Below are 19793 nucleotides of genomic sequence, written 5' to 3' on the forward strand. Positions count from 1 at the left end.
ATAGTTTGTAAAAAGAGACTTTACTCATAAAACTGAGCCAATATGAGTTGAAAACCACAGAAGAGCTAGATAAGCAACTGGCAGGTCTGATTTTTTTCACAGTAACATTTATCACCAGAGACAGTCACAATGCAATGTATGCGTGCTGTTTATTCCCCTGCCGCCCCCCCCAGTAACGCCTCTTCGTACTGTTAAAGCTGGCACCCATTCTGATAGGGAACGTTTTTGGCTAGGGCACTTTACCCAGGTAAATCACTCTGATGTTGTTCTCCAAAAGCCCAACATCATTGTTGCAGTTCCCAGCCGCGGCAGCCACCGGCCGGTCCCTCCTACCTGCTCCTCTTGCCGTGGCCCGGCGCAGCGCGGTCCACTCCGCGGCAGGCCGACCACGGTCTTCCACATGGCTGCAACGGCGTCCTCCTCCGTCCAGCGGAGGGCTCTCCCTAGGCGCGCACGCGGGGGAGGCCCCGCCCTTTAAAGGGGCCTCGATGGGAAAACAGCCCAGCCCTGGAAAATGACATCACCTGGGAGGGGTATTTAAATCCCACAGCAATCCACAGAAGTTCCATTTGCAACAGGTCATCTCTTCTTAGTGCTAGTTGCTGATTCGGACGTCCCTTGTTCCGGTTCCTGCTTTGATCCTGTTCCTGCCTTCGTTCCTGCTCCAGTTCCTGCCTTGTGGTCCTGCTTCCAGTTCCTGCCTTCGTTCCTGCTACCAGCCTTGTCCTTGCTCCTTACTTCCAGGTCCCCAATTCTCGGCTTGATCTCCAGGTTTGACCTCTGCTTGTCTTTTCGTCTCTGCTTGTCTGCCGCCCTTCTCGACCCCTGGCCTGGTTCTCCGTTCTTGTCTGTCTGCTGCCTGCCCCGGATCTTCTGCCTGAACTCTGTTTCGCTTCTTCGCTGCCTGCCCAGACCTGGACTGCTGACCCTGTCTCCGTTTTCCTCTTCACCTGCTTCACTGAGGCACCCGCACCTAAGTCCTGCCAGCCCCGGCACCCAAGGGCTCAACCTGCGGGGAACGAGGGCTGGTATAGGTGAAGGTCCTGCCGGGTTGTCCTCACCAGCGCCACCTCCTGGAGATGAGTTCCATTGGGGGCAGTTCCTCAGTGGTCACCACCACTCGCTCCGGCTCAAGGGTCCACAACCAGAACAATCATAACAAAAATTACTTTTTTCTAAGTACTGTTTGCTGTCTCTTATGACTCTTTTCTCTCCTGGGATCCTCTTTTTTTCCTGTACTGCTAAAAGCCCATAGGTCATTAGCTCCATCCCCTCCTCCTCCTCTTCCCCTACACCCACTGTTTCTCTGCCTTTGCCTTGCAGAGCAACGGCTCCCTAAACCAGAAAACTTTTCCACTAGACACTGCAGTACCTGCAAGGTTGATTTGCATCTGGAGTTGCTGCAGGAACCAATCCGGGTAGCAGTGTCTGTTCATCTCAGGGGTTTCCCATTATAGCAGAAAGGTCTTACTAACTGGTGAGGTGGAGCAGAGAACATGAGGGGGAAACCAGAAGAATCTGCACTCAAGATCACAAATGGTTCTTTATGAAAAATATTATAAAAAGAAAAGTATAAAAGGCAGGAAATTAAAATATAGAACCGGAAGATTCAGATTCAGATAACTTTATTGACAGTAAAATTTTACATGTGTTGCCAAAGTAGAATCCATTACAATTACAATAATAGAGGAAAAAAAGGAAGAAATTACAAAATAATAACAATGAAGTAAAATTAAAGGTTACAGAAAATATAACAGGGGCAAAATTTAAGTTTTGCTGCTGGTTCCATGTTGTCCCTGGTCAGGTTTCAGTTCTGGCCTGATGACAGGATGCAACATACAGTATTTTGCTGCTGTAGCTGTTGTCTCTTGTCATCTCTGACAGCAAAAGCTAGAAATAGCACTACTACTGGGCTCTGTTTAGGATGCTCACCTGTAACAGGCCAGCCATCAAAGCATGATCAGCTGCTCAATCCAGACTGCTGTCTCAGTACAAGCATGCCCTTGAGCTAGCCAGGAGGTGGGGAGGGCCATTTTAGGGCAATAGGCTAGGACTGTGGGTCTAGTGGTGCCGCCTACACTGCTCTCCCAGGTCCTACCAGCCTGAGAGGGAGGGAGAATGGGGAAACCAAGTGCATCGAGCAAATTCCCCCCCCAGGCTTATAGCCTGATGTACCGTGTTATGCTGTGATTCCTAAACTTTCCTATTACCCGTCAGGAAGACACGGTGCAATCAGTGTACAGCACTTTTACAGTTTATTCACATGCTGCAGATACAAGGAATGATTTTTTTTTTTTTTCCGGAAGGAGAAATAAGACAATATGTTGATGTTGGCAGCCATTTTTCATTTTAACCAAACTGCTGGCTCACGTGGTAGAGAGAAAAGTCCTGAGATCAAACCAGTTCTTTTTGGTAGATGTCAGTGTTGATATCATTTACATGTCTTCAGCGTTCTGCCAGTTTATTTTAATGGCAGCTTTTCAGCATGAGTCAGTCAATCATGTGCTCCTGCTCAGGCACCGTCCCTGCAGAAGAAACGCATGGAACAAAGAAGCACTTGCTTTTAAAGCCTTCTATCGATCAAAGCAGCAACCAAGCCGCTTTTGCAGTAAGCACAGCAAAAATCCTGTACCTGGATTATTTTTTCTCTGGGGAGAACGTCGTTCTAACTCTGTCCTTCCTGTCACCCATCTTTCTTCTTTAATCCGCCTTGCCTTCCTTTGTTAATGACATAATAAAACATCAAGCGATATATTTCTTGTGCTTAGGGATCAATAGAGAACAGCCTTATCCATCTGTGATTTAAGGAAGCAGGGAAGATCCCACAGTGGCCGTGTATCACTTTAATACAACAGGCAGCGTTTGGTGCTGTCTTCACCGGCAGACAGGGAGTGTGGACTCGGGCAAGCAGGGCTGAGAGTACCACTTTTTTTTTTTTACCTGGAATGGAAGTGTGGCAGCCTCAAACAGCTTCCGCCCTCCTGTATATATTTGCTGGTTTGTGATTTAAAACTTTCCCCTTTCTTACGGGGGGCTCTGGATCTTACAAACGTTTATGTATGCAGCGAGCCCGCTTTAAGAAATTTTGGGGCTCAATGCAACACAAGATTTGGAGGTGCCCTGCCCAACACACACACACACACACACACACACACACACACACACTGATTATAAAAAAAAAAAAAAATCACTCCCCCTGCTTTTTTGCCAGAAAAATAGAAAGTTTCCCCTTCACCTTGTAATGCACTTCAGCAACTCTCCTCATGGAGCAGGATCCCTGCTGTACCATTCTTGCTGCAGGGCAGCAAAAGAAGCTTTTTTTTTTTTTTTAAAGTCCTGCAGGGTGGAAGTAACAGCAAAATAGCGATCTTTACACAGGAAGCTACATCTCACCGGCACTCCCAGTCAACCTGCTCGGGGTTCCCGAGAACGACTGGACCCAAGGCAGTCGCATTGATTGCTGTAGCTTTAAACCGGCTCTGGTGTACAGGAATGGGGAAGATGGGGGCCAGAGAAAAGAGCACAACTGTAAGGAAAAACTTCTGTTCGACGCTGCAGACTGCGGAGAACTCTCATTATTTATTTATTTATTTATTTAATAATTTTTATATACCGACTTTTCATGCGAGCATATCAAATCGGTTTACAGTAGTTAGCAAACATTCATTTAAAAATATTTGCATTTCTAAAGAAGAAGGTAGTAGATACAATTAGAGAGGCAGTATAGTAGGAGTAGAGATAAGAGTGGAAATAATATTTTTTATTTTATTATCTCTACTCTTACTATACTGCCTCTCTAATTGTTTAAATTTTATGATTACTTAGCCTACTAATTTTAGTTTACTATTTTATATATTTACATTATGAAACTATGTATCTACTTCCTTCTTCTTTGGAAATGCAAATATTTTTAAATGAATGTTTGCTAACTACTGTAAACCGATTTGATAGGCTCATGGATTTGTGCTACTTGCCAAACAGACTTCTATAGCTTTACCTGCGAGAATAAAGCTTGTTCACACTGTAGACATGCTCCAGTTTTACCACTCATTTCCCTCCCAGCTGGATACTTGTTTTACTTTCAGTAGTGCTGTTCAATTGAACTCAGTTTTATTAAATCCATTCAATTTACATCCATTTCCACTCGTTTCATTACATTTAGTCCCCTCTCCAGAGACAGGTTTAAGGTTTCGGAATGGTGTGGCACCGGCCTCTGTTGTGGCAGTCTCAATAGCAGCCTTGTCACGTAAAAGAATGTCAGACTTTCTGTAGATGCACATGGAGTACTCTATCATGTTTTTCACGAAAATTTCACAGTAATGAGGTTGTTATGCAGCATTTCTGAGCAGCTAGCCTTGATTCTCCTGAATATTTGGGAGTAGCCATGTAAAACAAGAAAGGGCCATAAGTAACTCCACACTCTCTGCATCTGGTTCGTCTGTATTAACCGCCATGTCACAAATAATATCACACAGACACACACACACACACACATACACACAAATACATACATATACACATACACATTTTGTGTGGACCAGTTGGACCATACATGACATCATTCTGAACGTGACTGCTCCCAGCTGTTCAGGGAGATTGTAGAGGGGGCTGCCTTAAATGGTTCAGAATTAATAACTTAGCAGTAAAACCGTGGTTTTTTAAAGGGCGAATTGTTACTGCTTGTGTACTTTTGCAATAAATGAGCACAGGGCTGTCTTTTACGCTGGGCATATTCCTGACATCTAAACACCTCACCGAGTGGAGATATGAACACCTGGCAGCACAGTCACGGGACATGGAAAGAAACAGCTGTGATTGACACTGAACTCAGTGGGAAAATGGTTTTCATGAAGTCTAATTTGGATTGTTCTCCACAAAATCTTTTCTAGGGGCTTTAAAATCTTATCTTAGAGAGCTTCCTGAGCCTCTGATGACCTTCGAACTCTATGAAGAATGGATTCAGGCATCCAAGTGAGTTGTAATTGCAGTTTACTACAATCTTGTCTTTTGGCATCCCCGAAAAATGCATGTATGAGAGGTTTAAAACCATTTGGCCAGGGCTCAGTCAGTTTCACATCCTCAGTGGGGTCAGGTGGCAGGGCGTTATCTTCCCATAATGTACATGTTCTCAGGTTCAATCAAAAGACTAAGAAAGGAACCGTCCTCAGTTCATGATCCAGAATTTACATTTCATCTTGGTTGAGTTATATCCTGTACGAATTCTTGAAGAGTGCACTGGCCTTCCTACAGGAGATGACGCTATCTGCAGACTGAAATCCACTTCTCATGTGGTGGTGATGGGAGGGGCAGGAAAAAAGAGAAAAAACCTGACAAGATTTGCAGAAAAAGAGAGGTGATATTGTCCTTGTATAAGTCCCTGATGAGACCTCATTTGGAATACTGTGAACAATTCTGGAAACCGCACCTTCAAAAAGATATAAACAGGATGGAGTCAGTTCAGAAAGTGGTTACTATAATGGTCAGTGGTTTTCATTGTAAATCATATGCGGATAAGACTTAAAGATCTTAACATGTACACCCTGGAGGAAAGGCAAGATAGGGGAGATATGATAGACATTCAAATATCTCAAAGGTTTCCACACGCAGGAGGTGAGCCTCTTTCAATGGGAAGGAGACTCCAGAACGAGGGGTCATGCAATGAGGTTGAAAGTGGGTAGATATTTCTTCACTGAGAGGGTGGTGGATGTGTAGAATGGCTTCCCAGTGAAGGTGGTAGAAACAAAAACAGTATTTGAATTAAAAAATGCATGGGATAAATACAGGGAATCCCTAAGGAAATGATGAGAATTATAATGCTAAATTAATTGGACGGATGAACAGACTAGATGGACCATATGGTCTTTTTCTGCAGTCATGTTTCTATGTTTACTCATGGAAATGCCTTTGAGAGTTGCCCTCTGAAGGCTTAAACCCGGTGAATTCCAGCAGATAACACACTGCGATAATGCACAGCCTAATGAGGATCACAGTCTCACTCCCCCCATCTGAAAAAAGTTAAGGATCCCACCGCCCTTCATTCCATCCTGGCACCAAAACAGATCCCCTATCTTCCCCTCCTCCCAATGCTCCAAAATGAAGGGTCTTGTTGGCCAAACCCTGCCTGTCATTTTGCATCTGAAGTAGATCCATGCTCAGCTGGTTCTGGAGGGTGACACAGGACCATAGAAAAACTGGTGCTATTTTGGGGTTTGGCATTGGTGGGGCAACAGGAAGTTTTCATTCCCCCTGCCCCTAACAACTGTGACACTACTGATGCAGTAAACCAGGGAGGAAGAGGGACTGGCTTGGCATGAGCCTTCATTCTGGAGGATCAGGGGGGATGAGGAGGCTGTGGTGTTGGAGAGGATGGGAGTTCTACTTTGCATACAATACAGCTTATTAGCATTTTTGTTGTGCCAACATTAATGCAGACTAATACACTCAAGTGCACTAAACCAGGGCTCAACCATTCCCGGGTTTCAGGGTGCCATCTGACCAGAAATTTCAATGTGGCAGCCATGATTTTTGTACCTCGCTTCAACTCCACAGACCACTGCAGCTGCACCACGAGGCTGTCAGTGAGTTTGAGCCCAAGCAGTGTAGGAACTCATATTCTAGTCTGCATCTCCTGAGAAGGACAAGGGGAATGACTGACTGGCTGGGGGAAAGGTAGGGGATGTCTGGCAAGAAGATTGCTATGTGGGATTGAGAGAGACTGCTGTGGGCAGAATCCGAAAAGGAGAGACCGGTGGGGGTGGGGGGGGGGGGGGTGGTGAGAAGAAAACAGGTGGGTACCCAGGCATGCTGCAGACAGCATGCTCGTGCTGGGTGAGGATGTACGAACCGCACTTGTTAATGTGGTATTAACCTTAACACACTTTAATACATTGGCCTTTAAATCTAAATTTTTGTAAAATTCAGTTCAAGTGTAATTTGCTGCCTCATGAACTATCTTCAGTATTCAGGGCCGGCTCTAGGCAAACTGATGCCCTATGTGAAAACTGAAATTGGCGCTTCTCCATCTCCAGTGAAAAATGCCACTGCCCGCAACCTCACTCTTATCTTCCATCTTTCTCTCCTACCTTCCATCCTCACTTACTCGCTCTTAACCTTCTTCTGTCCCTTCCTATCTCCATGATCCTTCCCTTTTTGCTCTTCCTTTCCTGCCCTGTCCTGGTCTCACCGACAGGAGAGCGGACCTGGGGACCTGGAGCTTGTAATTGCTGCTTCCTGCTTCTGGCATCTCTTTTTCTCCTGTGCAGTTCCAAAACGCATGTGGACAATAGGTGCTGGTGGCAAGAAGCGGTGTTTAAAGTGCCAGGACCCCAGTGTTCCTGTCCTGTAGATGATGGGTGATTCAGCCCTGTGGACCATGGGGAAGGGATAGCAGCGACCCTTCACTGGCCCAATGGATCCTATCAGAAGAGGAACTGTGGCTTTTCTTCAGCCCAGCGGCTGCATCGGGAAGGGACACTGGGGCCCTCTAGAGCTTGGTGCCAGCCCTGCGAGTATCACAGGAATTAACTACAAACACTGGAAGAAAGTTGACAAGTGGTACTAAGCAAAGTCAATTCTTAGCATAATCTAACTTCTCCCCTAGCATTCAGGATCAAGACAAGAGGCTGCAGGCTCTGTGGAATGCCTGTGAAAAGCTTCCTAAAGCCAATTATAACAACATTAGGTAAGGCAACATGTGTGTCTGTTTACTGTTCTATAGTACATTCAGTCTGCGGACGTTAGATAGGGAATGGTACGCTATATCCCATGCCTTAGAATTTTGTATAATGCAAAAATTAATTTTACTGAAACCTTACCATGCAGAAATGACAAGAGTCCACGTCATCAGATGCAGATCGTATTCACTTTCAGTCTATCCTTCTTAATAACATATATGGTAACACAGAATTTATATACATTCCAGTTCTGCCACAGAAAACTGAACACAGGTGGTCTCCTAGTATTCTGCAGTGAATGCAATGTCCATATGAAACAAGCCCTGGGTGTTCATATACGATGAACCCACTCGTGATATTCAAAATAGTGTTTCCCAAGCCAGTCCTGGAGGTGCACCCAACCAGGTGAGTTTTCTGGACAGCCACAATGAGCATGCATGATGTAGGATTTGCATCTCATGGATATTTGTTCTGGCCATCCTGAAAACCAGTCTGGCTAGGTGTACCTCCAGGATAGATGTAAGTACCACTAATTTACAGTATTGTATGTAAAGCAAAAACAGTGTCCACTAATGACAGTTCCAAGATAGAGCAGACATATTGGCTCTGAAGTTTAGTGAATGTATCTGTGCTCACCCTGTTTTCTAAAAATATTCTGAAGGATCTGGATATTGGTAATATTTTCATGTAGAATGTAGAACACCTATAGTAATATGGTTACCAAGATGCCTTAGTAGGCAATAAGTTTAAGTTAGCAATCAAGCTTTTTAGGACTATACTGGAGGTCCCGCCCTTTCTTTCTTGGCTCCTAAATTGGCATCCATCATCTATAATAGTTACCAGCCTGCATACATCATCTCTTCCAGATACTTGATTAAATTTCTAGCCAAGTTAACGGAGCACCAGGATGCCAACAAGATGACGCCTAGTAACATAGCGATAGTGTTGGGCCCCAACTTGCTTTGGCCTCAGGCAGAAGGGTGAGTATGAAAAGAGAAAAGGAGGAGGGGGAGGTGATCTGGGGTGTGGATGAAATTCATGCTGTAGAATTGTGATGGCCTCCTACACAGCTTCATTTTTTCCTCTTAAAACCTGCCTGCAAATTTGCCTAGCAACAGAATATAACACAGCAAGTGGCAAGCACACTGGTATTATTCATTGCTTTGGTAATTACTGTAAAACCAGCATTAATCTTGATGAAGTGCCTTGACATGAATACTAATGTGCTCCAATTTGTAATTTCATTTTAGTTTTGCATTAATTATGGTCCCTATCTGTACAACTGTCAGTATCTACAGGGCCTGGTAATTATACATAAAGTAGTAGGAAATCGATAACTTAGTTGTTCATAATCCGATGGGTAGTTAACCAGACTGTGTTCTGTGATATTCATCCCGTATAAAAGAAAGGAGAATTGAAAAATAAGCCATTTCTGCTTCACCGTTGTTATTCTGAATCTGTCTAAACTGCAGTGAGGATGAAGTTTTAGAGAGTAGGACTATAACACTGTTCTTCATCTCATTGCAGTAGGAAGTAATGGGCTTCTGTTACAGCAGGGGAAATGTAAGATAGCTATTGGGAAGAACTTTCTAATGTACAGTCAAGCATTTGGAGTTACCTGTTCTGGGAGTCTCAGTTTAGTGGACCCTTGGGCCGACCTGCTGGAGACTGGGAAAGGTGGTCAATGTCTCTAAAGAATAGCAGGCCGGGAGGCAGATGTTCAGGCAGGACGTAGATGCTCTTCACCCTGGAAGCTGGTACTCCCCCGGGAGAAGCCCGTAGGAGCCCAGCCGCTGGGACTTAGGTGGCTTCACCCTTGGAAGCCGAACCCCCCCCCGGGAGAAGCCCATAGGAGCCCGGCTGCTGGGACTTAGGCGGGTTGTGGATCAGGACAGGTAACTGGAACCAGACTAGGACAGTAGCAATACTGTAACTGGGCTCGGGTACTGGAACCAGGCAAGAACTGTAGCAGATTTTGAGTACTGGAACCAGGCAGGAACTGTAGCAGGATTCGGGTACTGGAACCAGGCAGGCACTGTAGCTGGCAAGCAGGAACCAAGCAGGCACTGTAGCTGGCAAGCAGGAACCAGGCAGACACTGTAACTGGCAAGCAGGAACCAAGCAAGTACTGTAGCAGGCAGGCAGGAACCAGGCAGGTACTGTAGCAGGAGCGGAGCGACGAAGCAAGGCGAGTCACTCTGGGACACAGCGCAACAGGAAACCGGGAGGCTAACCCGTTGCAAGGCAAAGACTGGATGGCCGCGGCCGGCTTATCAAGGCCACGGCATCTGACGTCAGGAGTTGGGTGGAGTCACCACTGGCGGGAAACGGCCTAGAAAGGCGCACAAGTAACCGGAATCGTAGTTCATTTTGTAACCGCCAACACAGACACATTTATTTTAGGGACCTTTAGGAGATCCAGGAACTCTTCAGGCAAAGGGTATAGTTTATCCATAGCTCTGCCCACCTTGAGAGAAGACTCCGGCGAATCCCATCCCCTAGTCAACAGTTGTAGGAGCATAGGATGGAAAGGGAAGGTTCTAGAAGGTGGACGCAGACTGGCTAGGACTGGGTCACCCTTATGTGATGATGTAGTAGAAGCAGGTGGTTCTGGTAGGGTCTATATGTCCAGCTCGGCCAGGACATGAGGAATGAGGGGGTCCAACTCATCCCTTTAAAAGAGACGCAGGACCCTTGGGTCAACCCCCTCTATTTGTACGGAAGAAGAGAGGTCATCCGTGTCTGGATCATCCTGAGCGATTACAGGTGGTACTACCCTTATCCTGGGAACTGGCTGCTGTCCCCCCCCTGCATCGGGGGGGGGGGGGGGGGGGCGGGGGCTCAGTGGCTCCTAAGGATCCCACAGGCTGCGGGACGCCAATGTTATCCTGGGAGCCAGAAGATTGACCACTTCCAGGATCTGACAAAAGAATCACTTTGGGAGGCAGAGGCACCGCAGCAGTGCCCTGCTGCTGGCTCATGCTGGCCAAGTATGCACTATATAACAACAGTACAAAATCTGTGGAAAATGGACCAGGCGGAGGACCCGATGGAGGAAACACCGGGTGGGGGGGGGGGGGGTCCCACGGGCTGCGCTGGAGGAGGCTGTAGCTCCGGGTCCGGGGGAGTCACTGGAGAAAGATCCGGTGGTGATTCGGGGTCAGAATCGGCGTCTGGCTGCGTGGGAGCTATCAGCCGTGATTCCAAAATGGCCGCCATTCCCGCACTAGGCGGGAACAGGGCCGGCCTTGCCACAAGATGCACCTGCGAGCGCGAATTAAGATGCCCAGCCACCCGTGAGGAACCCTCCCCGCTGGGGAGACATATCACACAAATAGCCTCCTGGGAGAGCCGCGATCCTGGCTCTCCACAGGCGCAGCAACGAGTTGGATGTGGCATGGATTATCGCCGGAGCCGGCAAGCTGCAGACTTCAGGCTGTCAGGAGCTGGTAAGAGAAAACGGCCGCTGACAAAACAACAACAAGGCTTTGCAAAGCCTGGAACCAGAGAAATAATGCTTCTCTGGTAACACTGCCTCGAGGAAATGACCTCTCAGGGCAGGGCACTATGTCGTTGTGGGGGGGGGGGGAGAGGCTGGACCACCAGCATTCACCCCTGAGCCCTTAGAGTCACTCCAGAAGAAATCGTGACCTGCAAGTGATAAAAAGGAACAGCACTTACCCCCAAAAAAGTACCATGGGCTCTGCTTGCAAGTTTTAGAACGCCTAAAATCTGAGGGAGACTGTCCCTAAAATTTACTTTTAACTGAATTTATTATTTAAATTTATTTTTTTTTAATATCTTTAATTAAAGTGATCCATCCAAAGTAAAGAAATACTTCAAGTGAAAATAAGAAAGACAAGGAAAATCTATCCTTTCTAAACCGAGTTAGGGGACCGAAGGGTCTGCCACCTTTCATCTGCTGGAGTCAGAGAAATACTGAAGGGTCAGAGAGGGCGCTCCAGCTTATAAGAGGCCACCCTTTGAGTTTTGCTCTGACTCCATCTGCTGGAAGGGGACATAACCCACTGTCTGGACTGATCCGGGTACATACAGGGAATGCAATTCTGAAAATATTTGGATGTTTTTTGGAAGACAAAATAACTATAAATGTTCACATTTTTAGTTAAAAAAAAAAAAATCCCAACATTTGAACATTGGTGACATTCTTCCTGTTGAGTTTTGGAGATTTTTGTACATTTTTGTGAAAATAAAAAATATCCCTTCTGTGAAGGAGTATATATAGATCCTCCTTGAAAGCCTGAGACCATGCATTTAGCCAGAAGTGAGTTCCACTCTGAGGGCATTCTCCTTAGAAGGGGATAAGAAGCTAGACCCAGAGAGATAAAGGGGGGCCCCAGAGAGAGAAGGAAGCCTAGGGAAAGCTAATACTGATGAACTGTGAGTTATATTTCTGTCTTTTATTTATTATAACTGTGAAAGTGAGCAGAGCCTTTCTGTTTTGTTTTTTGGTATTAATAAAGAAGTTCATGAGAGAACAGCCAGAGTCCAGCCTGAATCTGTGCTCTGGCTAGCCCAAGAATGTTTATGGTGTCACGTATGATGTCAGTTTGGGGATTTCTGTACTAAGCTGTGCCAGGTAGAGAACCATATTAAAAAGAAAAAAAGGGAAGGAAAGGAAAGGAAACCATTTTTTTTCTGTCCTGGGGCCTGGCTGCAGCTGCGACCACAGGATTATATTTCAACAGGCCAAGGAGTGTAGCTCTACCTGGAAAGAGAGATTTATATAGTGAGTCAGAGCCGAACTGGCAGGTTTTATTTTCTTTGCCCTTTAGGGGAAACCTTTGCAGTGTATGTGCTGCTGAACAGGACAGAGCCCTTCAAAAAAAGCTTTTGTACTACCAGAGCCAGTAAGCTAACATGGAGAGAGTAGTGCAGACCCTCACTGAAGGGCAACAGAAGATCCAGAAAGTGGTTCAGCTCTTTTATGAGTAGGCTGCCCATCTAGCCCAAGCTATGCAAGCCACCACAACAGTGGACAACCCCATTGCCTCCGGTGGTGTTTAAAAGGAAGGCAGATGAAGACCAAGATGTTTTCTTAAAAAATTTTGAAAGAACCACCCGCATGACTGCCTGGCCAGAAACCACATGGACCACGTACCTGGCAAATCTGCTTACAGGCAAAAGCCAGTCTTTCAAACTGCCAATCCAGATGAGAGAGCCAGTGACTTGGAAGTGGTGGATTATACTTCAGAAACATACTGGGAACAGATCCGACATGGCACTCTATAGCCTGGGGAAAGTCCATGAACCTTTTTTTTTATTGGCTAATAGATGCTGAATGGAAGTGGCTACAGCCAGAGGTGAAAGCAGACCTTGAAGTAGCCACTAGGTTCTTCTGGAGCTGTTCCTGGACAGGCTGGACAGGCCCATACAGAATTGGTTGTGTCAACATCCAGGACTTCTCCTTGGAGAAAGAATTGGAAGTGGTGAACACCTTCCATCAGGCTCGGTTGATGCCAGAACTAATATGGAATCTAAAAAGGCAACCTGCACAGGGATCCTAGCATAGAAGTGAGAATGCAAGACCCAGCAATGGCCCTCAGAGCAGGACAGCTCTGGTTCCATTCTCCAGTCACCGATGTCAAACCAGCTATCTTGTTTTGGAAGAGAAGGCATTTGGCCAAAAACTGTCGCTATGAAGGGAGTGACAAAGCCAACACTGGTGACAAAGCCACCACTAAAGGTTAGAGTATATCCAGGCAAAGGAAAACCTCCAAAATGGGGACGAGTGCCAATTCTGAGGGGAGAAAAAGTACCTGAGGTACCTGCATGAACAAGAAATGAGATTGTCGATGTTTTCCCCTTTTGCTCACTTTATGCAGGGTAGCATAAGCAGCAGCATTGCCCTTATGGTAAAGAAGAGAATAAAGATCCCTTTGTACGAACTTTGGAAGTAAATGAGGAGTACTCTGTTTTTTGTTTTTTTGATGGTTTCCAACTTCTTTACTGATAGTTTGATCAGATGATTGAGTAATATTTACATTTCCTTCATTCGATTGATTAGCAGCAATAAATAATAAGACAGCAGATAGAATAAACTTGTGACCTCACATCTTCTAGCAAAGTCTCTTTTTTTTTTTTTTTTGTAATACAATTTTTATTGAGTGATCCTCAGACACAATATGAAACTTTGCCGATAACAGACAAGCAAACATAATACAGCAAACGATATTGATGACACAAATCACAGAACCATGAGGAAACACTCCTCAATTTTCCCCCTTCCAGATATCTATAACTATGTCTAAGACATCTCTAGAGCCACCCTAGAGAATACTCATGTCACCAACAAACTAGGAGAGGCTGCACTCTGATACCTCCCCCAGTCTGACATATTGAACAACTATAGCGGGCTAGCTCTGCTTAAACAAGAAGGAACAGGGGTCCAGTATGCTTATCCCCAAACCCTCACCCTCTCCAAACCTCCCCGTCCCGCTTCTCCCCCTTTACCCCCCTTCCCCCCCCCCTTCCCCTACCCAAGGCCTGGCTGACAAACCAGTTGAGACATCCATGTATACTAGAGTCCAATCATAACATTGAAGGCATGGGTCTATCACTAACCCAAAAAACAAAAAAAGAAGAACAAACAAACATCAGGCATTGAGGATCAAGCTGCGAGCCCGATGTGGCAAAGTCTGCACATATACCTCCCAGGTCTCCAAGAAAAGTCTTTGGTGCGTTGGCGACAACTTAGAAGTAAAACTGTCCATATACATCATTCGATGAAAATGATTACGCCAAGTCCAATATGATGGTGCAGATATCTCCAACCAATTAAGTAGAATAACTTTTTTCCCCACCAGCCAGGCCTTTTTAATCAGAGTTCTCAATCCCGCTTTTCATATAACCGACTGGGGAATGCAATCAAAAAGAATCAGCTGCGGGGTAACTTGAAAACGTATTTTCAGGAGGCGTTGTAAGTAATTTACAATTTTCTGCCAGAACTGTTGAACAAGGGGACAAGCCCAGAACGCGTGAGACAAAGTGCCAATTGCAAGGTGACAACGAGGGCATGTCGAATCTGTTATGAGCCGTGCTTTCCACGCAACCTGTGGAGAGACAAAGGCCCTCCGCAGAAACTTGTATTGCATTTCCCGATAATACATATTTTCACTGGACCTTTTTAAATTCCCCATACATGCAGAGAAGATTGCCACTGTAACTGTGAATACTCCATCTTTGGTCCAACGCTCTACTGAAGTCTCATAGGTACGCTGTGACATACCTCGTTGAAGAGCCCTATAATATGTCGAGAGAGATAATGGCCGCTCCCTTCCCAACTGAAAAAAGGATTCTAACGCCGCTAAATGTGTGGAAGTCTGAGTACCAATCTGCAATGATAATATGTAATGTCGGATTTGTAGATACCCAAAGAACTGGACCCGGGTCAAACCATATATACGTTGTACTGTGGGGAACGGCATTAGTATCCCTTCCGGGTTCACCAAGTGCCCCAAATGAGTGATACCCTTCGAGGCCCATCCCCGCAGACTAACATCTTGGGATCCTGGTAAAAACTCTGGGTTGCCCTGAACTGGGAGAAGGTAAGGGTTACATCGAGGCAGTCCCAACTTCTTTGTAAGGCATTGCCAGGATTTTCGAAACGGGACAACCAGTGGATAAGCCCCACAGGAGGGAAGGATCACATTGCGAAGGGAAGGATTACATTGTCAAAGATTGTCCCTGGCTTGAAGACAAAGAATGAGAGCTCAAATTAGTGAAACTCTGCAAGGGGGAGCACAGCTGAACGAAGGAAGGTAATGATGAACGCTTTCTGGAATAGTTGAAATCAAATCAGAGCAAGTCCCGCAAGCATGTTCCCATTGTGGAGAAAGTGAGCACAGTGTCAATCACTGCCCCAAATTGAGAATGAAAAGTGGGAGTGCGAGCAGGCACATACGTTTGTGAAGATGTAAAGCTGTAATTTAGTAAATAGTCCAAATAGGGATTTTAGATTTTGTGATCTCAGTTGAGGTGAATGAGGTTCCCACCCAAGGCTTGGTGGATTCAGCATGGGGAAAAACTCTCATCCATAAAGACATAGCCCAGAGTGAGTATATCAATTACAGGAAGAAGGCAGCACCCACCTGCAAACATGGTGACCAACAATAGTACCCAACCAGTCCCCGACCTCGGCAGGGCTAACCTATGTAGAACTGGGTATACTTCCCGAGCTTCAATACCCTGTGATGGTGGAATGAGATTATCCCCAGTTTGAATCTTTATGGGGCCAGCTCATGGTCAGTCCAGACTGCTTAGAAATGTCTCCTCTGGAACTTCTCCATGGGACATTGCAAAAGTATACCACATGGAGTCAAAGACATCCAGACTATGGAGGTAGCAACCGAGAAGAAAATCTGAGAAGCCTCAGTCTCTAAAGACTTCCAGGAACTTTACTGTTTTAATTTTGCATAGAAACATGTTATCAGACAACCCTTAGCTGATTCCCCAAAAACTGTGGGAGAGGGTAACCTTAGAAAACTTAACCAAGCCCCACTCAAAAGTAGTTCCCTTGAGTCAGGCTGGAAATGTATACAGCTGGGGGAGGGAAAGGTATTCACTGGCCTATAGGACCCCATACCGATCCTATCCTCCATCGCGAAGAGGAATGATCAGTCCCAGTTTAGGGTAGGAAAAGAATATAGGAATGATTTAGTTTTCCAGGATTTAACCTGAGTAGTGTCAAACAATTGACCTGACAAGGCTGAGAGGGGAGGGTATGAGAAGGGATGTATTTTAGACCCTCCTTAAAAGCCTGGGACCAGGCATTTAGCCCGGTCCACCTTAAGCCACAGAGAGGAAGGGAGTTCCGCTCTGAGTGCATTTGCTTTAGAAGGGTTAAGAAGCTAGGCACAGGGAGAACACAGGGGCTCCATGGAAGAGAAGGAAGCCTAGGGAAGGCTAATACTGATGAACTGTGAATTGTATTGCTATCTTTGACCTGGATTTATCAAATTGCTATACATATCGCGGAAATAGCTCCCGTAATAAAAAAGGGGGCGTGGTTAGGACCATTTTCCTGATACCACATAGTTATTTATCGCACCCCATGTTATTTTCACATCGCACACTGAGTAATCCACCGCAGACACGTTACCAACCAAAAAGGTTTTTATCGTGAATGACAGAGCAAGAGATAGAAAGAGAGAGAGAGCGCCTCTGTAGAGGCTCACACATAAGTTTACTATTTATACCACTGTAAGAGGGGGCACTAGTAACTCGGAATGAGGTTTAGGGTAGGTTTTGAAGGGCAGTTTGACATGTAGTCAGAGGTATAAACAGCACAGTTGACATCAGTGAAGATTTTCTGTCATTTGGAGTGATGAAAGATAAAAGAAGTGTAGATTTGTACAATTTACTCTCTGCCTAGCTTGATTGTAGGAGAAGGCATCAAGCTAGGTAAAGAGAACAGTGTACAAATCAACTCTTCTTTGACCTTTCTTCACTCCAAATGATAGAAAATCTTCACTGATGTCAACTGTGCTGTTTGTACCTCTGACTGTGCACGTCAATCTACCCCCCAAAACCTACCCCCCCCCCCCCAAACTTCACCCCAAGTTTCTAGTGCCCCTCTCTTACAGTGGTATAAATAGTAAACTTATATATGAGCCTCTACAGAGGTGCGCGCTCTCTCTCTCTCTCTCTCTCTCCATCAGCCTGAACCAGTATTTGCGATATAAACCTTTTCTAGCGTGTGTTAGGCCTTAATGCAAAATGATAAATGACCCTCTTTATTTTATGAATCACAAAGGTAAGCAGAGCTGCTTCTGTTTTGTTTTCTTCTTCTTAATAAAGAAATTTATGAGAGAACAGCCAGAGTCCAGCCTAAACCTGTTCTCTGGCTAGCCCAAGACCGCTTACCAGACCATCCCAATTGAAATTAGCTGAAGCCTTGACAGAAAGCCCATATCACAATGGGAGTGCCTGTTCACGGGTGATGGGGGTTGTGGGGAGCAGTGGTGGGCAGTGCCTCTTTCTAGTCATTCACACTACTGAGCTGCTAAGATTTGTCTTACAAATCCTGACGCGTTTTTATTTAACACCATTTCCGGACCCTTGATCCTTTCCTGTGCAGTTGCTGGATACAAGCAGTTAACTCTGGTTCCCAGCTTCCCACGCCTGGACAATATTTGGCACACATAGTTCCAGCAGTGTAGCTTGTATGGAAGCCTGTTTCTGTTTTGATAATTGGAATCCGTGCATATGATAGCACAGGTCAGCCACTAGCACTTAGATTTGCTTTGGTAATTATGGGTTTATGGAAAATATGAAAAGCGTAACTTATAAAATTGACTCTGCTGTTGCACTGAGGTGCTATGTTTTCCCATTTTTAGATTTTCTTCTTTGAAATTGCTACGCCGCTTAGTCATTTACTGTTACAGCACCCTCAGTTTAAGTTCAAATTCTGGAGTATGCATTCCTGAATGAATTGGATTAAGGAACCCCACTCCATTGTCCTGGATGATTCAAAGCCACCCAGTCCCCATAGTTTGTTGCTAGGCTTCTTGCAGTGGCAACATTATTTTTTGAAGTGTAAAATGCTAGGCAGAGTACAGTCCAAGGAAAATCTTCCTTGTATTTATTTATATTTATTTAGTTATTTTATTTATATTTTGCTTTTCAGGCACTTTAAAGTGGATTACATTCAAGTTTGTTTGTTTTTTCTGTGTTGCAAAAGTGCAGTACACAGAGGTTTAGCTTTGAGAATTTCCACAGTTGGGATGCACTGAAACAGAACTGACACATTTTCCATTTTTCTTGTGGTGTCTACAAGCTCTAGAAGGTGCAGGATCACCCAGGCTGTAGCAGCCATCTTCTCCCTGGACTGTGCTAGGAATGCAAGGCTGGTTATCTGGAAGGAGATGGAGTGCTTTTCCTGATTCATTCTCTTCCTCACTGTCTGTTCCCAGGAATATTACCGAGCTGATGACCACCGTCTCTCTTCAGATCGTAGGGATCATTGAGCCGATAATCCAGCATGCAGATTGGTTCTTCCCTGGAGGTACCTGGCATTCTTTATAAGCTTTTTGTTCCCATGGTCATGATTCAGCAGCATCAATTTACTAGAAAGGTCACACAGGTTGGGAGCAGGGAAGAAGAATAAATCTGAAATAAGCATCCAGTGTGAAGGGGCAATGAGGACAGGGAATGAACGAAATGTCTACCCTGGCCTTACAAGATAACAACTCTGTTTACCTTGACCAGTGTTCCAAAGTTTCACATAATAACCCAACGCACTATAAATATATATTTTTTGAATTGGCTTTTTGAAAATGTAGGCCAAAAATGTGAAAACCGCTAATCAAAAAACTTACGGTTGCACCCCATGTCAAGGCCTTCCCCTCCACTCCCCATCACTACCACCTCCCTGTGCTGCTACCAAAGAATAATAATCCAGAGAATTATCTGTTATAGTCGAGCAGCACTAGGGCTTTGCAGGTTTCATTACTAACGGGTAGCTGTAACATATCCATAAAGGCGAATTATAAAACTCCTACCCGCCCCAAAGTCAGGAGATACACGCACAAGTTGGGCTGACACATGCTGAACAGATTTTTAAGCCACCCATGTAAACGCATATCTCCTGCTACGCGCACAAGTCAAAAGGTTAGAAAAAAGGGGCAGGGAGTGAGTATGGTCCGGACGGGGCGTGGGTGAATCGGGGGAGACCAAGAGATGTGCACATAAATACATACACACGCAAGCGCGTGCTGGAGTCCTCTGCCGCATAACTTTACTTCTGCTATGGATGGCTTGTAAGTAATAAAATTTTAAAAAACTAGGCTTGTCAGCGGGGTCTTAAGGGTCGGGGTTAACAAGGGAGAAGGGAGACCATTTAACTAGCGGGGGTTAGAAAGTTCTATCCCTTACTTGGGCGAACTGGGAACGAACTGGGAAAATAGCCAATTGCATCGGCAGGCATGGCTTTTAAAATCCACCCACTTATGCAGTAGAAACGTCATTTGCACTTAAACAAAGTTGTAGGCACATGTGCGCATGATCAACCTTTTTATGCCATACGCACATATATGCGCGTATGTTATAAAAGGGCTGCGACCCTAGCATGAGCCGCCAAACGTGCACCCATGCGGCTGT

At 45.4% G+C, this 19793-nt stretch overlaps 1 protein-coding gene across 5 annotated transcripts in view; it reads left to right on the forward strand.

Moving 5' to 3' along the window:
- The window catches only part of ARHGAP44 (Rho GTPase activating protein 44), a 413328-nt gene that overhangs the window by 281371 nt on the left and 112164 nt on the right, over nt 1-19793 (forward strand). For all 5 annotated transcript variants that reach the window (XR_003856511.1, XR_003856512.1, XM_029600314.1 and 2 more), the window contains exons 12-15: nt 4890-4971; nt 7601-7681; nt 8540-8653; nt 18608-18699. Coding sequence is in view for 3 of the 5 variants with exons in the window: in XM_029600314.1 (XP_029456174.1) it covers nt 4890-4971; nt 7601-7681; nt 8540-8653; nt 18608-18699 (369 nt within the window). In the remaining 2 variants the exon portion in view is untranslated. The remainder of the gene's footprint in view (nt 1-4889; nt 4972-7600; nt 7682-8539; nt 8654-18607; nt 18700-19793) is intronic.

The sequence above is a fragment of the Rhinatrema bivittatum genome, chromosome 4 (assembly GCF_901001135.1).
Source record: "Rhinatrema bivittatum chromosome 4, aRhiBiv1.1, whole genome shotgun sequence".
NCBI lineage: Eukaryota > Metazoa > Chordata > Amphibia > Gymnophiona > Rhinatrematidae > Rhinatrema > Rhinatrema bivittatum.